This window comes from Panthera pardus, unplaced genomic scaffold, assembly GCF_024362965.1.
Source record: "Panthera pardus isolate Hobbes unplaced genomic scaffold, ASM2436296v1 HiC_scaffold_348, whole genome shotgun sequence".
Lineage (NCBI taxonomy): Eukaryota > Metazoa > Chordata > Mammalia > Carnivora > Felidae > Panthera > Panthera pardus.
This window is the reverse complement of record NW_026526930.1, coordinates 116,329-140,939: the sequence shown is the minus strand read 5'-3', so window position 1 is coordinate 140,939 and position 24,611 is coordinate 116,329. Positions and strand designations below refer to the sequence as shown.

At 41.4% G+C, this 24,611-nt stretch overlaps 1 protein-coding gene across 1 annotated transcript; it reads right to left on the bottom strand.

The window, feature by feature from the left end:
* Window positions 1-20,106: 20,106 nt before the first annotated feature.
* LOC109261418 (PWWP domain-containing DNA repair factor 3B-like) lies at window positions 20,107-24,003 on the bottom strand. Its single transcript, XM_019439971.2, has 2 exons — window positions 23,803-24,003; window positions 20,107-23,065 (listed from the first exon to the last, which is right to left on the bottom strand). The coding sequence occupies exon 2, from the start codon at window positions 22,845-22,847 to the stop codon at window positions 20,493-20,495; it is 2,355 nt and encodes a 784-aa protein (XP_019295516.2). The 5' UTR covers window positions 22,848-23,065; window positions 23,803-24,003; the 3' UTR covers window positions 20,107-20,492.
* Window positions 24,004-24,611: the final 608 nt, after the last annotated feature.

Genomic DNA, 24,611 nt, shown 5'->3' with positions numbered 1-24,611 from the left:
AAATATGGCAGTGGCATGGAGAGGCAGTAGCCATGGAGCAATGCAGAAGCACCCCAGGGAGGTGTGTCTGGGTAGGCCCCAAGCTTCACACTATAGCCCCCTTTTGCAAAGGCAGAGGAGTCTCTTTTGATGAATATTCACTTCTTACTCACTTCAAAATGAAGAGTTGGTATGTATGTATATATATATATATATATATATATATATATATATATATATATACATATAAAAGGGTAAGGCCCTTAATGGATTGGAACTGATTAGAAGCTCTGTGTGTACAGGGGTCAGAGAGACTTACTCACTGGAGGCCATGGTTGTGGAGTCAGAAGTAGGTGAACTGGGTTTCCTATGGTGGATTTACTCATGGTAGTGTCTGAAGGTCTCTTCTCTTGACCTAGGGTTTTTTGTTTTTTTTCTCAATGGAGAAATTTTTTTTTCATCTTTTGCCTGGGAGATATTCACCTTATTACCAGTGGTCTGGGAGCTGGGTGGGAAATGGAGCTGGGTGTTTCACTGTTCATCTATCTACACCTTCACCTCATTTTCTAGTTTTTAGTAAGTGCTTCTACCCCAAGGCATGCATCAGCATTTGCTGGAATACTTCAGTCACCACACCTCAGTGGTTTATAACATTTCTTTCTCATGCACAGGCCTTTGGGTTGGTTGTGGTGTGCATCAGTTTATGGACATAGCTTCAGGTCTGCTCCATTTGTCTTCTCATTCTGGGACCCAAATGGAAGGAACAGTGGCTACCTGAGTAAGGCAGGGTCTCCTGATGGTTTAGGACAGGGGTAGACTATGGCAAGCTAAATGACGCAATCACATTGAAGCCTCTCGCTGGACATGGTATACCTCATCTCCGTTCACATTTCATTGGCCAATGCAAGTCATGGATCAAAGCCCAAAGGAGTGGGGCATGTAAGTATTTTCTACCTACAGTGAACCATGGCAAGGACAGGGAGGGAAGGGAGACTTATGACCAAATAAATCTTCCTACATCATCTGCGGAGGCAATGGTATTAGATGGAGACCTGAATGATGGGGAGGTGTTGGGCATCTGGAGAGGAAGAACACTCCCAAAAGAAGGAATAGCACATGAGAGCTTGATGAGTCCCTAGAACTGGGAGATCTGAGTGGTTGGAGCAGAGTGAGTAAGGGATCAGCATGAGGTGAGGTCAGATAGGCACTTGGGTCAGTGAGGCAGAAGGCCATGAGAAGAGGTCAAGATTCATTTCCAAGAGAGATATGAAGACCCAGCCTGGCATATTTTAAGAGAGGGATGTGACAGGTTTGTATTTACTTTTTAAAGGATCTCTCTAGCTGCTTTGGGAAAGAAAGATGGAACGGGAAAGAAAGGTCACAAGAGGACCAAATAGGAGGTGAATGCAGTCAGTAGTTTAAGCTAAAGATACTGGCATCTTGGACTTATGGTGTAGCCATGGAGATAGAAGTTGGTGGGTTTGGAAGACTGCTGGAAGCTGAATGGACAGAACTTGGTGACAGAGTAAATGTGGGTGAGTAAGGGAGAGAAGGAGATGTGAGAATTTGGTCCCAGGCACCTACCTTGGATTACCACAGGGCTATGGTTATCATTTAGAAACAGAGAGGTGAGGGGAAGGGAGAGGGAGAGAGATATCAAGATCATTGGGCGTGGAGGAAAGGTCATTTCTAAACTGAGGAGTCTTGCTGGGACATACTCAGGTCTCTTAGGACAAAATAACCCAAAGAAACTTCCATGAGCAATAAAAGGGAGCCAAGTGGTGGGTCTGGCAGAGTGAGCTTGCAGCCTGAGAGGGGCTGGCCCAAGGCAAGTTCACCTCCAGGGCAAATGAGCCTGAGAAAGTGCAGCAAACTCTCCAGAGGCAGTTCATTAGAGTGTGATTCTTTTTATCATTATCATCATTGACAGCGGGTACCGCTGGGGAGAGGAATAGAGCATGTGGGACTGTAAGAGGTCCATGATATGCTTTTATATTTTGTTCCACATAAATGTGGACCGTTTACATTCTTTTACATATAATATATCATGTTATTACTGTGGGGCAAAAACCATGAAAACCATAAAGGAATTCACTATAATAATTGAATGTAGCATGGTATATATCTAAGAACTAGGGAAATGAGCATGTTTCAGCTTTAGCTATGCCGTCCCATCACTGTGGGACATAGAGCAAGTCCATTTCCTCCAAGGGCCTCAGTTTCCCCATCTGTACAATGAGGAAATGTCACTGTAACCTGCTTACTCTGAAGGCCTGGGACTCTGTAACCCTGAGGCTATCCTCATGTGGCCCATGTGCTTCCTCTTTCCCTAGTGCATCTTTACCCCTTCACCACTCCCAGGAGTTCAAATGGTCCCCATGGAGTGAGTGAAGGAGGAAGAGAAAAACTGTGCAGATGACTTTATGGAAGAGTTTTACTGAGAAGGAGCACAGAGAACCAGGGCTGTCATTAGAGGGAAATGTGAAGACAAAAGAGAGCCAGTATGCGAGAGGCAGCCAGTACAGGTTTGGGACTTAAATGGATAGAGTGTGACACTGTAGTGGATGCTTGCTACATATTTGCTGGATTAAATTTACATTAAAGCAATCCTAGCAATGGAGATGCACAGTTGCAAAGCATGGAGAGAAGAGATGTAGTTGAAGTATTTACTTTTTAGGAAGGGATTTCAAGGGTAGTAAGGGAAATAATGTTTAATGTTTGATTTTGGACACACTAAAAATAAGATACTCATGGAATTTTCAGTAGTCTTAGAAATTTGTATTGAAAACTTGGGAGAGAGTTAGAAGCTAGAGGTAGAGATTTGGAAGACATTGTTAAAGGTCATAGTTGAAGCCAGAACGAGATTATTCAGGGAGAGTGTAGTGTGAAGTAAACACAAGGCAGAGAAGGGAACCTGAGAACTGAAACACTTCAGGGCCAGGAAAGGAAGAAGAACTGAAGAGGAAAGATAAACAGGAGATAGAGGGAAGGAAAGAACCATCCTCTTCATGGCTTGGAGAGGAAACATTCATCCAGGAGCTGTAGTCTGCAAGAAAAGAGGGATACTGACTTGGAGTTAGTCAATGACTACAGGGAAAGGTAGAATTTAGCAGAGTCTGATGACAGGATGGTTAAAGTTTGGTGTTTTTTAGGGAAGAGGGGAGGAGAATGATCTGCAAGTGACAATGAGTATCGGGTTCAGGAGGAGATTTGCCTCACATTCTTGTCCGAGTGTTTAAGACACATGTTTTAACTCTTAATGTTTATGAGCCTAGATTTTAGTATCATTCCCATTATCCAGGTAAAGTAACAAGGCCAGAGAGTGAAAACTATAAGTGGAAAAGCTAGGACAGACGCCCAGGCAGTCTGGTGCCAGAGACTGGACTCTTACCACCATGTGGATTGCCTCCCAAGAGAAAAAAAGGAAACCAACTTGAACTAAAACAGTACTTTCATAAAAATTATATCACCCATAGATATTCATATAATGTACATAGAAATCAGTAGCCCCATTAGACCAAATGCTCAACAGCACACTATGGGAATTGTTCACGGTAGGGCAGTTTATGCTACTAAACTGATAGCTTCCAATGCTAGTACCTTCTCATCACAAAACCTTATTTTTTTAAGTGTATTTATTTTTGAGAGAGAGACAGAGAGAGAGAGAGGGAAACACGTGTGGGACAGGGGCAGACAGAGAGGCAGAGAGAGAATCCCAAGCAGGCTCCATGCTGTCAGCGCAGTCCCTGATGTGGGACTCAAACTCATAAACCAAGAGATCATGACCTGAGCCAAAATTAAGAGTCAGACACTTAACCTACTGAGCCACCAGGCACCCCAGAAAACCTTGCTTTTTAAAGCTCATCCTTCCTGTTCATCACAGGTCAACAGAGGTCCTGGATAATCAAGGAACTCCATCTACTTTGTACCTTCATCCTCTGGAACTCATGACGTCCTCATACTCAAAGAACAAAGCATACCAACTCTTAAATTCTTTGGTTTAGAAGCACTAAACATCATTCATGCACTATTTACGGGCCACAGGCCAGCACTGATCACATGGGTTTTCCTAATTGCATGGGGTCAGGTCGAGGTGGAGGAGGGAGGGACTGGGAAATATAAAGAAACAAATAGGATATTTGCTGAGCACTACTGTGTGAACCACAGGGACCTTCTACTAGAGTGGCTTGGATGACTTGTTTCACATATGGCTTAAAAATCCTTGGAGGCTTGTTTTGTTGGGAAATGTTATGGCTGTTTTATTTGTGTGTGTGCCTGTGTGTTTGCAGTCATAGCTCATTGGAGACTTTAGTATCTCTGCTATTTCTGTACTTTACTCTTACCATTTTATTCACTCATGCATTCACTCACTCATTCAACAACTATTTATTGAACACCTACTGTGGGGCAAAAATTTTTGCCCTCATAAAGGTGGCATTTGAATGGGATCAGATAATTGACACAATGAACATATGATGCCTGGCAAGTGGTGAAGAAAAATAAAGCAGTGAGGGGATATGAAGTGCCAGGCCTGAGAGCTGCAGTTTTCCATAGGCAGTCAGGGAAGGCCTAAGTGTAAAATTTTGGAGCTTTAGCGGCCAGTTATGTATGGCAGTCTGGATAGGTTAGCTAGGTTTTGTAAGATCTCTGTGGATTGGCTAATATAAATAATTTCCTAGGTTCCAGGGCATAGAGGCTATCCCTAAGTGTCTGGTACCTGGCCCCAGGATAATTAGGACAGGTAGCCTGGAGTGTTAGAGCATGGTGTTGGAAGTAGTTGGAGTACAGACTTAACCAGCTGCTCAAGAAAGGGAACTGACTGGCCTGTGACCAAAGCCTCAAAACTGGGTCAAGACATCATTTTGGGGAAAAAAACATACAACTATATTACAGAAGGTTGCAGACTAGGCCCTGAAGAAAAAGGGCATCTGATATGTTACAGCAAAAGCAATGAGGCTAGTGGGACTGAAGAAGAGGGAGTGCAGGCGAGAATGGGAGGAAATAAATTCAAGAGCCTTCCAGGGGCCATGATGTAGTGAGTTCTCTAGAGCATTGTAAAGGCCTAGACTTTGACCCAGAGCCAGAGGGTAAGCCCCTGGAGGTCTTTGAGCAGACAAGTGCCATGATCTGCCATAACATTTTAAGAAACTCTCTTGGGCTCTTGTGAGTAGAGTGTATCAGGGAGTAAAACAGAAGCAGGGTGACCAGTTTGGCTGCTCTTACAACAATCTAGGAAAGAGGTGATGGTGACTTGGACCAGGGGAGTGGCCCTGGAGGGGAAGAGAGGTGGACAGATTCAAAAGATACTCTGAATATAGAGCTGACAGGATTTGCTGGTAGGTCAGATAGTAGGATGTGAGATAGAGTCAAGGATGAACTTAAGGTTTTTGGCCTGAGCAACTGGGAGTACAGTTGACGTAACTGAGATGGGGATGATATGGCAGGCACAGGTTTGGGAATTTGAGAGTTTGAGAGTTACAAAGGGAGTTGAGAATTCATAAGCAGAACTACTGTACAATCCAGCAATTGCAGTACTAGGTGTTTACCTAAAGAATACAAAAATACTGATTTGAAGGGATACATGCACCCCAAAGTTTATAGCAGGATTATCTACAATAGCTCCACATTGGGCTCTGTGCTGACAGCTTAGAGCCACGGACCCTGCTTCGGATTCTGTGTCTCCTCTCTCTGCCCTTTCCCCACTCATGCTCTGTCTCTATCTCTCAAAAATAAATAAACATTAAAAAAACAATATCATTGACTATATTCTCCGTATACTACCTTTTATTGTCATGACTTATTCATTCCATATCTGGAAGCCTGCAACTCCTACTCCCCTTCACCCATTTTTGCCCAACTCCTTATCCTCCTCCCCTCTGACAACCATCTATTTGCTGTCTGTATTTAGAATTCAATTCTTTTTTTTAATGTTTATTTTTGAGAGGGAAAGAGAAAGAGTGTGAGTAGGGGAGGGGCAGAGAGAGAGGGGGGCAGAATATCTGAAGCAGGGTCTGTGCTGACAGCAGAGAGTCCAACACAGGGCTCAAACTCATGAACCCCGAGATCATGAACTAAGCCAAAGGTGGATGCTTAACCAACTGAGCCACCCAGGAACCCCTAGAATTCAAATTCTTCATCAGTTTTATGAATCTTCTGTGAGTTAACACATTTTAAAAGTCATTTGCAAATCAGCTCTTGGTCTTTTGCAAAGAGATGTCTATTCTAGTATTATAAAGTGTGTTCCAAAATTTTAATCAGCAGAGTCACTGCATCTTTGTGTTTCCTGCGTGCTCTCTTTTCCCACAAAGGTAACTGTCCACTAGAATAAGAGAGGAAAATACTATTTGTATCCCTGAGTTTTTTTTTAAATATAATTTATTGTCAAGTTAGCTAACATATAGTGTATACAGTGTGTTCTTGGTTTCAGGAGTAGATTCCCATGATTCATTGCTTAAATACAACACCCACTGCTCATTCCAAATCCCTGAATTTTTGGTTTTCTACCTGACAATATGCAAGATTGACTTTGATAAATCAGGAGACTGGAGAGAAGGAAATTACCCAAGAAGCCATTAGAGAGACTCAGCACTGTACAGTCATATCTACCAGTCCTCCCAGTCCTGAGATCATCTTCTGCTGTTGCTTGTTATCTTCAATCCTTCTCTACCTCCTTTCCCATGGCTTTATTTCCCAGCTACTTTATGGCCTAGTGAAGCTGTCTGTCTTCATCTGTTTGGGTTCCTACAACAAAATACCACAGACTTGGTGACTTATAAACAACAGACATTTATTTTTCATAGTTCTAGAGCTGGAAGTCCAAGATCAGGGTGCCAGCATAGTTGTGGTCTGGTAAGGACCCTCTTCTGTTTGCAGAAAGTCAACTTCTTGCTGTGTCCTCACATGGTAGAAGGATGAGCTTTGCTGTCTGGAGCCTGTTTTATAAGTATAAGGACACTAATCCCAGTCCTGAGGGTTCCATCTTTATGACATAATTATTTCGCCAAAGTCCCACCTCCTAATAGCATCACTCTGAGGATTAGGTTTCGACATATGAATTTTGCAGGGACACAAACATTCAGACCATAGCATTCTCCTTGGTATTCACTTCTCACGTACCATTTCTGTTATTTATCTGCCTGCTTGTACACATCTCTATTCTTTTTTTATGACTATAATTGACTGTCAAATTGGCTTACATACAACACCCAGTGCTCATCCCAACAAGTACCCTCCTCAATGCCCATCACCCATTTTCCCTGTCCCCCACCCCCCCATCCACCCTCAGTTTGTTCTCTGTATTTAAGAGTCTCTTGTGGTTTGCCTCCCTTCCTCTCTGTTTGTAACTATGTTTTCACTCATATGTGGATCTTGAGAAACTTAACAGAAGACCATGGGGGAAGGGGAGGGGGAAAAATAGTTCCACTTCTCTATTCTAATCCCATTTTGAATCTACAGAGGTGACTCTGAGAATTGTTGACACCATGTATGCCTTAGAGGTACTGTTTTCCATTGCATGTCCCTGGCCCAATTGCCACTTTTGTATTGCTTTCAGACTGGGAATACAGACCTGAGACTAAGGATCAACTTCCCAGCAGGACATTTTTGAAGAAGATTCATTCCAGGGAGTGACAATAGAAAGACTGACAGGGAATGGTCCCTGGGACTCTGTGTTGCATGAGACTTGGGGATGTGAGGACCATTTAGAGAAACATTCAGGACAAGTAGTCATACTGCACAAGAGAAACTTTAGGGAGGTCACTATTTATGAATGCAGTGCTTTCGAGGGAAGCTTCAGTCTGTAGTCAATTCTTGTTTCACAGTAGGGGATTACTACAGGAGAAAATCTCCTTACATGTGACACACATGGAGGGAGTCTGACACCAAATTTAAACCTGATTATTCAACAGGGCTTCTGTGCAGACAAGAAACTGCGGCAATGTAGTGAATGTGGGAAGTCATTATGTGACCATTCCACCTTCATTGGGCACCAGGGCATTCACAATGGAGAAAAACACTTTATGTATAACAAATGTGTGAAAGCCTTCATTCAGAGCTCATCTCTTACAAAGCATCAAAGACCTCATACTGGAGACAAACCCTTTAAATATAATTAATGTGAGAAACCCTTCAGCCAGACCTCATCACTCATTGACCACCAGAGAATCCACACAGGAAAGAAGCCTTATCAATGCAGTGAATGTGGGAAGGCATTCAACAATAGCACACACCTGACTCAGCACACATGCATACACACAGGGGAGAAGCCCTATGAGTGCCATGAGTGTGGGAAGGCCTTCAGCCACAGCACACACGTGACCCAGCATCGCAGTATCCACACTGGAGAGAGGCCTTATGAGTTCTGTGAATGTGGGAAGACCTTTAAAGATGCCTCCTCTGTCACTCATGACATTGATTCACAAAAGACATAAACCCTATAAATAAATGTCTTGACTGGGAAAGGTTTCAATGCTCTTTCAGAGCTTGCTCAGCACAAAAGAATTCATACTGGAGAGAAACATTATCATGGTTGAATGTGGGAAAACTTTCAGCCAGAGCTCATCTCTAATAAAACACCTCAGATTTCATACATGAGAAAAGTTATTTAAATGCAGTGAATGTGACAAAACCCCTCTCTTCGGCCAGAACTCATCTCTTATTCACCATCAAGGTAGCTTATATTGGAAAGAAGCCTTTCTGATGCAATGAATGTGGAAGAGCTCTCAGCCAGGGCATATACCTGACTCAGCACTTTCAAATTTATACCAGAAAAAAGCTGTATGAGTGAAATGAAGGTGGGAAAGCATTAACTTGGAACTTTACTCTTATTTTTTTTTGATGTTTATTTATTTTTAGAGAGAGAGAGAGAGAGAAAGGGTGCCAGTGGGGGAGGGACAGAGAGAGAGGGAGACACAAAATCCAAAGCAGGCTCCAGGCTCTGAGCTGTCAGCACAGAGCCTGATGTGGGGCTCGAACCCACAAACCATGAGATCACAACCTGGGCCGAAGTTGGACGCTTAACTGACTGAGCCACACAGGCGCCCCTGAGCTTGTCTCTTATTAACCACCAGTGGATCCACACTGGAGAGAAGCCCTATGAGTGCAACATTTGTAATAAGGCCTTTATCCAGAGCTCCTGCTTCACCAAACATCTCAGCATTCACACTGGAGAGAAATCCTATGGCTGTCCTGAGTGTGAGAAAACCTTCAGCAAGAGCTCATCACTTAATGAGCACCTGAGGACTCACACTGGAGAAAACCCATAAGAGTTCTGTCAGTGTGGGAAGGCCTTCAACAAGAGCATTCACCTGACCCAGAATTACAGGATCCACACTGGAGAGAGACCCTATAAATGCAATGAATGTGGGAAGGCCTTTGTTGATACCTCATCTTTTTCTAGATGCCTCTTTGTTTCCACTGGAGAGAAATCTTATAGATGTGATGAATGTGGAAAAGCCTTTAGTAGCCCTTCAGGGCTCATTCAGCATCAAAAAATACACACAGGGAAGAAGCCCTATAAATGCGCAAAATGTGGAAAAGCTTTTAGTAGAAGTATACACCTTGAACATCAGTGAATTCACACTGGAGAGAAACCCCACAAATGTAAAGAATGTGGGAAAGCCTTCATTCAGAGCTCACATCTTACAAAACATCTGAGAATACACACTGGAGGGAAACCCTATAAATGTAAGAAATGTGAAAAAACCTTCAGCTAGAGTGCATCCCTTATACATCATCAGAAAATTCATACTACAGAAAAGCCCTATGAATATTATAATTCCTTTACTGAATTGCACCAGAGTATTTACACTGGAGGCAGAGCCTATGAATGGATGTTGATGCTCAGAGGGACCATTGGATGTGAGGATTACTGAAATTAACTTTTAATATTCCTTCCCATCCTGAGATATCATTGTAGGAAATGTTGGGGTCCTCCCCTTTGCCTAGGATTGTGTTGCATGTTGTGTGGGTAAGATACCATTGCAAATATATCTCTTTCCCCTGTAAATTAGAGTGGACTGAGAATTAACATTTGTTGGGGCTTCAAAATCAAGGGATTGAATGTAAATGTAAATGTTGAGTATTAAAAGTATTATATAAAATACAGTTGGGATTTTTCAGGGCATGATGCTCTTACATATTATGTGTTTGTACTTCTGGTCCCTATAAAAGTCCCACAGTGACTGCCACTTGAGGTTTTAGGATGTGTAGGTTGGGACAGATGAAGTTATACTAACAGTGGGTAGAGTTGTGCAATGTGAAAAAGTGCGGTAAAGAACACTGAGAACTCTGAAATGAGAGAGAGAGGAAGCCAAGGAGTTGGAAGGTTATGTGAGGCCATCTAATCTAGGGCTTTTCAAATGTTTTGAAGTGACATACTATATACGTGTATACACATGTATATGCATGTGTGTATACATACATACATGCATATATATACACATACACATATGTGAATATACATATGTGTATATACACATATACGTATGTGTATACATATGTATATATACATACATATGTATGTATGTATGTATACACACATAGTACATGGAAACTTGGTACATGGTAAAGTTTCAAATTAGTCAATATTAAGATAGCAAATTAGAGCTTAGGGGTTATAATGCAGTTTGTTGTTCTTGTTTTTGTTCCTTATCTAAATAATAGTCAAATAGATGTACCAACTTTCTCTTATATTCCAGATTTATTCTTATCAAGTTGAATACATAAAAGTCAAATTTCACATGTATTTTTTTGAAAATTACCTTTTGAATAAATAATTCTTCTGTGAGTCACACACATAAATGACATCTCTCTTTTACTTAATGTCCAAGGCAGTAAGTGTTGTCTGTATCCCAATGTGAATCTAACACCTTCGTCAACTATGGTTCTACTTTTCATTCTGAATTTATGCTTCCCCTTAGCCCACTGCTAGATTTCAGTTGTCAGAATTCACCTTTCCTGACTTCCTAAAAGCCCATCTCCAAAACCTAGTTTAAAGGGTTACCTTTTGGTCCCAGTCAGGAACAGAAGATTAGGAAGAAACCTGGAGGCTTGGGAGGATTGGCAGTGAAATCCAGGTTAAGGATCCTCCTTCTCTTCAAGTAGGCTTGAGCAGTTGTAAAGAGCTTCTGTTCACAGGGTCTGGGCCTACAGCACTGGTTTTGATGCTTTTAGATATCCCTTTCCAATATCAAGTTTGAACAACTTTCCTGTAGTTATCTGGCTGGCCATTAGTAGACCTAAGGCAAGAACAAGGGTATATGATGCCCAAGATATGCTTTCTTCCATGATACGAGGCTGAGAAACAATTCCTGGAAGGCTCCCAGGACTTCAAGAATAGTAGACATGGAGGATCCTGGAAACTGGAAAATTCATAGTCCCATGATTCTACTCATGTAATGGTCAGATTCTGTGCACAGGGCAACTAAATGAAGGAGACCCAAACTGTGATCAAAACAGTATGATACTGGCACAAAAATAGGCACATAGATAACTGGAACAAAATGGAGAGCCCAGAAATAAGCCCACACTTATATGGCCAATTAATCTATGAGAAAGGAGGCAAGGATATACAATGGAGAAAAGACATTCTCTTCAATAAATGGTGTCGAGGAAACTGGACAGCTGCATGTAAAAGAATGAAACCGGACCACTTTCTTACAGCATACACAGCAATAAACTAGAGATGGATTATAGACCTAAATGTGAGGCCTGAAACTATAAAGCACCTAAAAGAAAACATCAGCAGTAATCTCTTGGACATTGGCCTTAGCAACATATTTATTTCTCCTCAGGCAAGGGAAACAAAAGCAAAACCAAGCTTTTTTCAAAATTATTTTTAATCTTTATTTATTTTTGAGAGAGACAGAGAGAGAGAGAGAGAGACAGAGAGAGAGAGAGAGAGAGAGAGAGGCAGAGACAGAGACAGAGCATGAGCAGGGGAGGGGCAGAGAGAGAAGGAGACACAGAATCTGAAGCAGGCTCCAGGCTCTGAGCTGTCAACACAGAGCCCGATCCGGGGCTCGAACTCAATGACGTGAGATCATGACCTGAGCCAAAGTCAGACGTTTAACCGACAGAGCCACCCAGGCGCTCCTAAACTGTTGGTTCTAAAAATAATTTCTTAATATCATTAAATATCCGGTTAGTGATAAGGCTTCTTCTATTGCATGAAAAACCATTCAAACCATTAGGTCAACATTAAGCAATAGTAAAAAAAGTTTTTTAACCAGTTTGCTTCTTTGAATCAGAAACCAAATAAGTATCATACATTGTGATTGGTAGAGATGTCTCTTAAGTCCCTTTTAATCTGTAGGATCTTCCTTCATACTTTTCCTGTTACTTTTTCTTGTTTTACTGTGTTAAGGTTCACATAACATAATGTTTACCACTTTAATCATTTTAAAGTGTACAATCCAGGAGCATTTAGTACATTCACAAAGTTGTGCAACCATCACCTCTAATTAGCTTCAAAACATTTTCATCACCCCAAAAGGAAACGCTTACCCATTAAGCAGTCATTTTCCATTCCCCCAGTTCCCAGAATCTGGTGAACACTAATCTGTTTTGTGTCTCTCTCAAGTTGCCTATTCGGAATATTTCATATAAATGGAATCAAACAACACGTGGTCTTTTGTGTCCAGCACCTTTCACTTAGCATAACGTCTTTAAGGTTCATGAATGTTGTAGCATACATCAGAACTTCTTTCATTCTAATTGACCAAATAATATTCCACCACATGGGTATACCAAATTTGTTTACCCATTCTTCATTTGATGCAAATTTGAGCTGGTTCTATCTCTTGGCTGTTGTGAATAGTGTTTCTATAAACATTCTTGTAGAAGCTTTTGTTTAAGTGCTTGTTTTCAATTATTTTGGGTGCACACCTAGTAGTGAAATTGATGAATCATATGGTTATTCTAATTTAACACACCGGGGAACCACCAAATTGTTTGACATGATGGCTGCACCATTTTATATTTCTACCAGTAATATATGAGGGTTACAATTTCTCCACATTATTGCCAACACTTATTATTTTCCTTTTTATTTTTAATTAACATACAGTGTTATATTAGTTTCAGTTGTACAATATAATCATTCTATAGTTGTATACATTACCAGTGCTCATCACGGTCAATAAGTGTACTCTTAATCCCCTTTATTTGTTTCATCTGTCCAGCCACCCACCTCCCATCTGGCAACCACCAGTTTATTCTCTGTAGTTAAGAGTCTTGTTTCTTCTTTGTCTTTTTTTTTTTTACTTTGTTTATTTGCTTTGTTTCTTAAAGTTCACATATGGGTGAAATCATATGGTATTTGTCTCTCTATCTGACTTCCTTTACTTAGCATTATACCTTGCAGGCCCATTCATGTTGTTTCAGTGAAGCCTTCAATAAAGATGGGGGATATATATAAAAAAAGAAGCTGTCAGAGATGTAGCATTCAATAACTTAAATACAAAATACACTAGAGCACTAGAAGGGGGACGCCTGGGTGGCTCAGTCGGTTAACTGACTTCTGATTTCGTCTCAGGACATGATCTCATGGTTTGTGAGATGGAGAACCGCACTGTGCTCTGCACTGACAGTGTGGAGCCTGCTTGGGATTCTCTCTCTCTCTATCCCTCCCTCTCTCTCTCTCAAAATAAACAAACAAGCAAACATTTAAAAATACACTGGAGAGAGTCAATAGCAGATCAGAGGATGCAGAAGAACAGAATAGCAATCTGGAAGATAGAGTAATGGAAAGCAACCAAGCTGAACAGCAAAAAGAAAAAAGAGTGGTAATAAATGAGAATAGGTTGAGGGAACTCAGTGACATCATCAGGCATAGTAATATTTGCATTCTAGGGATCCCAGAAGGAAAAGAGGGGAGGGCAGGAAATTTATTTGAAGAAATTATTTTCCTTTTTAAAAAATTATAGCATTCTTAGTGTGAAGTGATGTCTCATTGTAATTTTGAATTCTATTTCCTTAAGGACTAATGATGTTGAGCATCTTTCCATGTGCTTGTTGGCTGTTTGTAGATCTTATCTTTTTTGGAGAAATGTCTATATTCAAGTCTTTTGTCCATTTTAAAATGTAGTTGTCTTTTTGTTGTTGAGTTGTAAGAGTTCTTTATATAGTCTAGATACTAGATGCTTATCAGATATATGATTTGAAAATACTTTCTCCCATGCTACAGGTTGTCTTCTCCCTCTTTTGAAAGTGTCCTTTCATGCTAAAATTTTTATTAAGTCCAATTAATGCAGTTTTTCTTTTGTTGCTTGTACATTTGTTGCTATATCTAAGAAAATATTGCCAAATCCAAGGTCATGAAGATTTACCCCTGTGTTTTCTTTAAAGAGTTTTATAGTTCTAGCTATATTTAGGTCTTTGATCCATTTTGAGTGGATCTTTGTGTTCGTTGTGAGAAGAGGGTCTACCATCCTTCTTTTTGCATGTGGATACCCAGTTGTTCCAGCACCATTTGTTGAAAGGACTGTTCTTTTCCCACTGGATGGTCTTGGCACCTTTGTTGAATATCAATGGCCGTATGTGTATGTGTTTGTTTTTGGGCCCTCAATTCTATAGTCTACTGGTCTAAATGTCTAGACTTGTGACAGTACACACTATCTTTTTAAAAAAATATATTTATTTAAATTCAAGTTAGTTAACATACAATGTAGTATTGGTTTCAGGAGTAGAACCCAGTGATTCATCACTTATTTATACCACCCAGTGCTCATCCCAACAAGTGCCCTCCTTAATACCCATCACCCATTTAGCCATCTCCCTACCCACCTCCCCTCCAACAACTCTCAGTTTGTTTTCTTTGAGTCTCTTATGGTTTGACTCCCTTTCTGTTTTTATCTTATTTTTGCTTCCCTTCCCCTATGTTCATCTGTTGTGTTTCTTAAATTACACATATGAGTGAAATCATATGATAAAGAATATGTATATTCTCTCTCTATATATAGAATATATATATATATGTATATATATATATATATATATATATATATATATATTCTTTAAATTAACATCCCAGGAAACAACAGATGCTGGAAGGATGTGGGGAAAGGGGAACCCTCTTACACTGTTGGTGGGAATTCAAACTGGTGCAGTCACTCTGGAAAACAGTACGGAGGTTCCTCAAAAAATTAAAAGTAGAACTACCTTATGACCCAGAAATTCCACTACTAAGTATTCATCCAAAAGATATAAAAATGCTGATTCGAAGGGGGCACATGGACCCCAATGTTTATAGCAGTGCTATCAACAATAGCAAAATTATGGAAAGAGCCCAAATGTCCACGCTGTCTTAATTACCATAACTTTGTACTCAGTTTTTTGTTTTCAAGTTTGTTTTGGTGTTGGAGTCCCTTACAATTCTATATGAATTTGAGGATCACATCTCCATTTCTACAACTAGGGCATTGGAATTTTGATAGGGATCACACTGACACTGTAGACGAATTTGGAGAGTGTTGCCATCTTACCAATATTACATCTTCCTGTCCATGAACCCAGGGTGTCTTTTCATTTATTTAGGTTCTCTTTAACTTCTTTCAACAATGTCTTGTTGTTTTCAGCATACAAGTCTTGCATCTCCTCAGCTAACTTTACTCCCAAGTATTTTATTCTTTTTAATGCTATTGTAAATGGAAATGGAATTATTCTCTTAGTTTCCTCTTTAGACTGTTCATTGCAAGTACATGGACACACAACTGGATTTTGTGTACTGATTTTGTATTCTGGAACTTTTGTAATAGATTTCTTAGGATTTTTAAATAGATAAGATTCTGTGATCTGCAAATAGAGTTAGGTTTATTTCTTCTTTTATTTTATTAAAAAAATTTAATGTTTTATTTTATTTTTGAGAGAGAGAGAAAGAGAGAGAGAGCAGGGGGAGGGGCAGACAGAATCCGAAACAGGCTCCAGGCTCTGAGTTGTCAGCACAGAGCCTGATGTGGGGCTCAAACCCACAAACCGTGAGATCATGACCTGAGCCAAAGTCAGATGCTTAACCGACTGAGCCACCCAGGTGCCCTTAGGTTTATTTCTTCCTTTCCACATTTGATGCCTTTTATTTCTTTTCCTTTCCCAATTGCTCTGGCTAAAACTTTCAGTACAGTGTTAAATAGAAGTGGCAGGAGTGAACATTTTGTCTTGTTTGTGGTCTTAGGGGGACACTTTCATTCTTTTACCATGGAGTGTGATATTAGCTGTGGGTTTTTCATAAATGCCCATTTTCAAGTTGGGGAAATTCCCTTATTTTTAATTTTTTTTAATGTTTATTTATTTTTGAGGGAGAGAGCGTGAGCAGGGGAGGGTCAGAGAAAGAGAGGACAGAGGATCCAAAGCAGGCTCTGCGCTGACAGTAGTGAGCCCAATGTGGGGCTCGAACTCACAAACTGTGAGATCATGACCTGAGCCGAAGTCGGATGCTCAACTGACTGAGCTCAACCCAGGTGCCCCAGGGAAATTCCCTTCTAACTCTAGTTTTCTGAATGCTTTTTACCATGAAAGAGTATTGGATTTTGTCACATGCATTTCCTGCATCATTTTGTGATAATCCTGTGGTTTGTTCCCTTCATTTTATTAGTGTGGTGTGTTATATTGCTTTTCATGTGTTGAACCACCTTTACATTCCTGGGATAAATCCCACTTTACGATGATGTATAATCCTTTTAATTAAAATTCTTCTAATTAAGGAAACTGCTGTTTTGTCTGCTAGTATATTTTTTGGTGTTTTTGCATTTATATTGTTAAAGGATATTGGTCTGCACTCTTCTTGTGGTGTCCTAGTCTCACGTTGCTATCAGGGTAATGTTGGCCTCATAAAATGAGTTAGGAAGCTTCCCCCCTCTCTTCTATTCTTTGGGAAGCGTTTGAGAAGGATTTGTAATCCTTCTTTAGCATTTGGTAGAATTCACCAGTGAGGCCACCAGGTCCTGAGCTTTTCTTTGTTCTGAGGTTTTTGATAACAGATTCAATTTCTTTACTTTTTCATGGGTGTATTGAGAATTTCTATTTCTTCATCAGTCAGTTTTGCCAGTTGTGTTTCCAGGAAATTGTCCATTTCATGTAACTTATTTAAATTTGGTGCCATCTTTCATAGAATTCACTTATAATCTTTTTTTTTTTAAATCTCTGTAAGGCTGATAGTAATGTTCCCAATTTCATGTCTTTTTTTTCTTGTTTTTCCCAAGCTTTATCGAGATTTAATTTACAAAAGTTGTATATATATAAGGTATACAACTTGATGATTTAATATACTTACACATTAAAATAATCACTACATTTAAGCTGGTTAACCTATCCACCAATGCACATAGTTACTTTTTTTCTTTTGCTTGTGAGTAATCTGAGTCTTCTCACTTTTCTTAGTACAGAATTAGTATTTCTTTTATTTTCTTATATTGTAGGGAGATAGCAGCTTTGTAGGCTTCCATGTGTGCCTTTCCATATAATGTCACTTGTGCTAATATGAAGATTCTGTCACCTACCAAGCACATTATTGCCAACTATATACTGAGAGTCTGGAGGAAAAAAAAACAAACAAACAAACAAACCCTGGGTGGACCCACAGAACCATTGGATGTCCTGTCAGAGGGAAATGAGACAGAAGTCCATTATTGCCTAGACTTCATAAGTCCCTTTATAAGCAGAGAACTCATATTCAATATTCTCTTTTTTTTAATGCAGGTATCCTCCTTACCACAGTGCACAATTACCTTGGTAAAATAGATAAGGGTTTTTTTAGGAAAGGCTTGGCTGGGTTTTTCCGCCACTTCACTCAGAGGGCTCTGTCTGGGCCTGGGGGATGACTTAGACCTGGATACTTGGTGGGAGACTACAGTTTTCCACTACAGCTGCTAACATCAGCTTTCTGCTTGCCAGCTCTCATTTTGTTTATTTTTTGTTTTCCTTATAAAAAGCAAATAACAACTCAGCTAGCTGTACACACATCTAGATCCTGGAACACTACTGTCTATAACATTGCCACAGATTCTGGTCAGTCAGATGAGACTGACCACCACCTTGGCCTTGCTGCCCAGTAGGGTAATGATGCTCACCCTGTCCATGATAGTTTTGTGCCACCATTGGGACCCTGCCTTTTGAGAATCCTGTCTTCTCCATTGATTGCCAATTCCATGCCAGCATTGCTTGCTTCCAACAATGGTTTGCAGAGGAGAGTCAGCACTGAGTTTCTCAAAGATGCCAGTGCCACTTCACCAGCATGTTCCTTATTTGAGCAGTGATTTATCTGCCCTCCAAAGAAACAGAGGCCGGAGGTAGGACATCTGATCTCATGTTACAAATCACAGCTAAAAACCTTCCGCCCTGGACCTTCTCGCCAATTCCTCAATTTTCCAATTATTTCCATGCCATTTACTGTAGACTGTTGTTGTCCAAGCTTATATAACATGCATATTAGGCTGCTGGGTTGGCCCCTTTAAGGACATCAAACCCTGAGTCACATCCCTGTGCTCCCACGTTATTAAGTTCTCCCCCATATCGACTTATATTCTGTCCCCTGACTTGCAGGCTCAATATTCTCAAAATCCATCGGCACATATATTATCTCACTTCATGCAAGTAGAGAAGAGCCACGTCCTACAGTTTTTCTGAATGTAAGGCATTTCCCATCCAAACAAAACTTTATTTTGTTTTCCTGTGCTGTGATCTTACCTAGTCTTACTTGCCCTTGTCATTAGTCCGATAGCAATGAAAGTTAGCAGAGATTAATATTGAATAAGAGAAGCAACATCTGTTCAGGCAGCTGCCCTAGATGAGGTCTTTGCAGGCTCTCCAGGAATGAGGCAGCTTCTCTCCAGTAGCAAGCATTAGGGGGTTCTCTCCAGTAGCAAGCATCAGGTGAGGTTTCAGGAGGATTCTGGGTATTCAGTGTTCTCCTGCTGGTCACTATAGCGTGTCTCGGGGTTCCACTTTTTCTTTGTCAGATTCATACATAAATATGGAAACCTGTAAATTCTGTGCATGCCATCTCCATGCAGCTCTGCCAACCAACAGTTAGGATCAGGACCTGATATTCCACCATCTGCCTTATGACTGCAGGAGAGGAGGTCTCCTTAATCCAGTAGATTAGGGTGGGTGACAGATTGGGCTATCCCGTCAGACACACACACCCATGATAGAGAACCAGTTTAGGGCAATCTTAGAGCCACCTTAACAACTACAACTGTTCAAGCTGTAAGGTATCTCACAGTCTACACAGCCAGCCCCCAGTCCAGCTGCATACCCCAAATGTGATCCTGGAGGAGAATAGATGTATGTCTTAGGCATGTCTTTCTTCTTCAGTGACTGCCTCTGGCATCGATGGCACCCCAGGAGGGACCAGGTCCTTTCCCGTCATCCCCAACCAAGGGACACCCACGATCTCACAAGTATGGGAAAATCTGGGGTTCTGGTTTCACTTATAGGTCATCATTCCATGATGCCAATCTTCTTTCTGTGGCACCTGAAATTTATCCTCAGAGCGGTCTTAAACCACATCTTACTCTACTGACTCACAATGCTATGAATCAATGGACAGCTCAATGAATGAATGAATGAGGTAGTGAAGAAAATATTAGAATGTAGAGCCAAATATGGCTATATGAGAAAGCTGAAGTTGAGTGACACATTTGATTCAGCAACATGATGTTTATAGAGGAACTAACGTGTGTTGTTCCAGTGCACAAGGTCCACACAGAGTGTGGAGATGGTGTGTTTCCAAGTACTTTCCAGGACCATGAGAACGTCATGTGGATTAGCTCATGCAGAATGCCTCAGGAGTCATTGGTGACTCTCAGGCAGAGTCCCAAAAGGTTCTGTTGGGCCTGAAGCTCACACCATTTGGAAGGTTCTCTTCTAAAATTATGAAAACAAGTACAAAAGTGAATATTTAGGATTAGAAGAAAATTTATAATGAACCATAAAGGTGACAACTAAATTACTAAAATTCCAAAATATTATGTGTCTATCTATCATCTATTCATCTATCTATATAAATATGATGAAGCAAAAGTTCAAGGTGAAAGATACAGTGGTTTTATTGTGAATCAAAACAGCTAACTCTTGAAAATTTTGCACACACACAAATCACTATCTTGGATTTTAAAAATGATTGTTGCTTAATGTTTGATACCAGTGCTCTTTCATGTAATAAAATAATGTGTGTGTGCTATATTAAAATATGAAGTACGGTTAAAAGCCATGTTAGGAAAACATCTGGACAGTTACACATCCAAGCAAGTAGAGGGAAGTACAACTGTTTGCAATATTTTAACAAATTAGTTTGTGAGGCATTTGGGTACTAGAAAAGATGATGACCGTGCTACCCACAAGTGCTAGAGATGGATCCAAAATGAATCCAGCATATTCCCAAGGTCTCAAATTTCCAGAACATATTTGCATGCCATAGAGAGCGGAACGATCACACATTTCATACAGACAGGGTAATGAGAGGTCTTCCTGCTAAAGTGTGGGTACAGGGGGAGTTAATTAGTCTTGCTCCTTGTTGCTTATCTCTTTCTTATTTTCTTTAGGATATTTTTATCAAATAGCTCTTTTTCCCGGTAATGCACAGGTGGCCCCTGTAGGTACTTTTTTTCTGCCTCCTTGTAATCTAATCCATCAAGTGCAGCAATTGAACAAATGATTGCTTCTGGCAGAAGAACTTCCAGAACAAAACTCACTTTGTCATCCCTTACCAGATTCAGCGTTTTCTTGTCTATTTGTTTGTAGATTTCTTGTAAATGTCTTACCACCACATCCAACTGGTCTTCGTCCTCCAGGTATGTTTCAACGCAGATCACGTACCTGCTCGAATTCCTAAATGATACCAGCCACCTGGACTGTTTCCTGCCTTGGACAATGTCCAGAAGATGGTGATCGGCCCCCTTTGTTTTCACGATGAAGTCCACTAGCTTCTGGTTGGCTCGGTCCCGAGCAGCCTTCATCCGGTCAGGGAGAATTTTCTTGCAGGGCTTCTTCCCGTCCAGGGAGGTCTCCTCCTCAGAATCTTCCAGGTCGGCATAATTCACCTTTGGGAAATCAATCTCCAGATCCCTGTCTTGGATGGCTTTCCTAATTGGGTAACTGATGTCAGCAGCATAATAGTCCAGGAAACTGCCTGCAAAAGAACCTCGCCTGAGCCTTTCTCTGTAGTGGGCAATCAGGGAGAGGCACCAGTTCACACTTTGCTCGTACAATTTCCTGGCTCTCTTTATTAGTTTTTCTTTCTCTTTACAATCCAGGTGCTTTAATCTTCGAAGAGGAACTCGAATGCCACTCATTTCACAGTGCATGTTTGCCTCAACCAAAAGCACCCTTGCAGTCTGCTCTGTTTGGCTGACACTCTTTACTACTGCAGGCCAAAATGGGTGATTCTGAAATTTAAACCAGACCATCATTCCTCCTTCAATGGGACAAGGCCCTTGTGGAAAACCCATGCTTGCCACTTGTCCCATTTCTTTGTTGGCATTCTTTTTAATAGTGGTGGTGGGGTTAATAGCCTTTGAGTTGACTGAAGGTTGAAGTTCTTGCAGCCCTTTCTCAAACTCTGTCACCTGCAGCTTCCTTTTTCTATTTGCCAGACCGAGTGAATAACACCGCCTCTGGTTAGGGGCACTGGAGGATGCTGCTGCACCTTCCAAGCCTGGCTTCCAGGCAACCTCTCCATGGTCCTCAACATTCCCTGAGAAGGCAGAGCTTTCAGAGGAGACAGCCAGGGTCCTTGGGTAGGTGTCATGTGCCCCTTCTTTGTGAGCTTTGGGCAAAGTGAGGTTGAAGCTTGGTGACAAAGGTGGAAGGACACCTCCATCTTTAGCACTTGTACCCTTCTCTTTGACTGTGCGATGCAAAGACATACCTCTTGAGGTGTCCCTATTTCCTTTGCCTCCTGTCTTATGATCATCTTCTGAAAGTGATGGGAACTTTGAGGACACGCTGCAGCTTCGCGAGGACTCTGCTCGCCTTTCCCTTAGAGTATGCGTGACCGTTGTGTGCGCGTGTGGTCGGCCTCCTGTCTTATGAACATCTTCCGAAAGTGATGGGAACTTTGAGGACACGCTGCAGCTTCGCGAGGACTTTGCTCGCCTTTCCCTTAGAGTACGCGTGACTGTTGCGTGTGCATGTGGTTGACCTCCTGTCTTATGATCATGTTCTGAAAGTGATGAGAACTTGGAGCACACGCTGCAGCTTCGCGAGGCCTTTGCTCGCCTTTCCCTTAGAGTACGCGTGACCATTGTGTGTGCGTGTGGTCGGCCTCCTGTCTTATGATCATCTTCCAAAAGTGATGGGAACTTTGAGCACATGCTGCAGCTTCGCGAGGACTTTGCTCGCCTTTCCCTTAGTGTATGCGTGATGGTTGTGTGCGCCTGTGATTGGCCACTGTCTGGGGCGTTTTTATTCTGTGAACACACCAGCAGCGATTTGAGGTTTTTTCTTTTCCTAAGACTCCTCAGTAAGGTACCTTTAGGCTTCCGGTACTTTTTATGAGCTTGCTTTTGTGGTCCCCTTTGAGATGGTGTAGTGGTCTCTAGACCATCTGATGCTCTTGCTGGACCGAAATTTGCTCTCTTATTCAGGATCTCCAGTGCCACTTTAAGAGCATTTCTGTAGGCCACTTTCTGTCCTGGTGGAACACTGGCCTTTGACTGGGACACTAGCAAGGAGGTAATGGATTCAATTTGAGACTCATTTAGGATCTTTATGTCTGTGCTTTTCACTTTAATTTTTTTACCTACTGAGAGTATTTGAACTTCTAGAGAAAGTGCTCTTTTCCTCATATATTTTGGTGAGATCCCAGATCTGGACAAAACCTTTGCTGGCCAAATGTGGCCTTTCCAATTGCATAGGATATACTCAGCAGCCATTATGATTTGAGTTTCCTCTCAAGACGGAATTAATAGAAGTTGAAGGGTCTGGCCGTCATACCCACAGCCATGGCAGGTGTTCCCTAAAGCAATGTTCTTCACCACACCTTTTGGCCTAGGACCACAAAGGGTTTACACCTTATGTGGCCTGTCTTTCTTCACCTGAATCTCCCAGGGTCGCTGGAGCCTGTGTTTTGAATGGACTATATTGGAGAGTACTGGAATGTGGAAAAGGAAAAGAAGAAAAGTATTAGAAAAAATACTCCTTTTGTGTGAAATTAGAACAACGTTGGTCAATGAGAATCGATAAGAGGTAAAGCAAAGAAATAGAGTGTGTATCAGACGGGGGTGGGGGTGGGGGGTAAAATACACGGCAAGTATCAGGGAAAAATACAGAAGATACCAGAGGAGTTTTATAACCTGCCAAACCCAACTTCTTGCCCTGCTTGTTACTACTGCATATTAAAGAGCATCTGTGTGGGGAGGTGGGTGTCATTTTCTAGATCTCATCTGTGGTATTGGACATCCTGTGCCTTTTGTGCTCCCCCGGGTTCATTCTGGGGGAATGTTTCAGTTTTTATTTTCTGGGGTGCTGGTGCCACCCTGTGTACCCAGGGAAGCCAGAGGTGATCTCCAGCCTACAGACACTGAATGTCAGCACAATGTTGTGTTCAAGAGCACGAGCCTAGAATCCAGAGGTTCACAAAGATCATTATGGTGGTTACTGGTACCATCTTCATAAGAGTTGCTGCAGGCATGGGCCATTGGCTGTGACCTGCACTTTTTCATTTCTCTATGGTGGTTTAAAAGGCTTCCCCCCACCCCACCCTCCCCACACCAAGCACTTAATTTGTGTAAAGAAGTGGCTGTAGAGTGAGGAGCAAAGTAAACCACACTCCAGATTCAACATGAGATGACTGCAAATGAGATGCTTAGTAAAATGGGAACGTCTTACTGAACGCCACGTAAATCCTGGGAGGTGTGGTTCTGTGAGCTGCATCTGTTGATTCACACACTCCAACTGCATGTCCAGCAGACCCTTTATTCTGCTCTGTGCTTCTGAGGTGCTCTGTCCTTCCAGGGATCAAATGACGTCAAATGTAGATAGATACCCAGGACGTATGCACCTCTAATGTCAATCTAGAAAATCAGAAAAGCAGACGGGAAGTTAAGCCAATGAAATGGGGATGGATTCATCATTTTCCCTTCCCCAGCTCTGGAGTGCAGGCCATTCTGAAACAGAAATGTTAGTTAAATCTCACTTATAATGTAGACATGTCTATTTTCTTCCTTCTTTTGCATTTCAAATACATCTCCACGTGAAGCTACTTAGTTTATCCTAGTCCTCCTATTTCAGAACAGTGGGAAGTACTGCTTTCATAGTAGCCTTTGCCTGTCTTGGACACACAGATTTAATGACAGTAGTGACGTGTGTGTGTGTGTGTGTGTGTGTGTGTGTAACAAAAACAGAGTCTATAAAGTAAGTGTGTTTTTGGTGTTTCTGAAGTAACGCTAAATGCATTTGCGGAGAACATAAAACGTGTAGAGAGATATATACTGGAGGCAATACATTATAGATGCTTACTCTCAATATGATGGTGTATGGGCTTCTCACACATTTCCTATGCATCCATATACACATGCCTGGTGCATATTACCTAGGACTATATTTCTTCACTCAAGAGCATATTTGATCACTGTTTCATGTGAATGCTGATTTTTCACATAACTTTTGTGAGTCTCTTTACAATATGGTTTTTCCCT

What these genes read in the sequence shown, in the direction of transcription:
- LOC109261418 (XM_019439971.2), bottom strand. Translation starts at nt 22,847, where the DNA reads ATGGCTGCTGAGTATATCCTATGCAATTGGAAAGGCCACATTTGGCCA.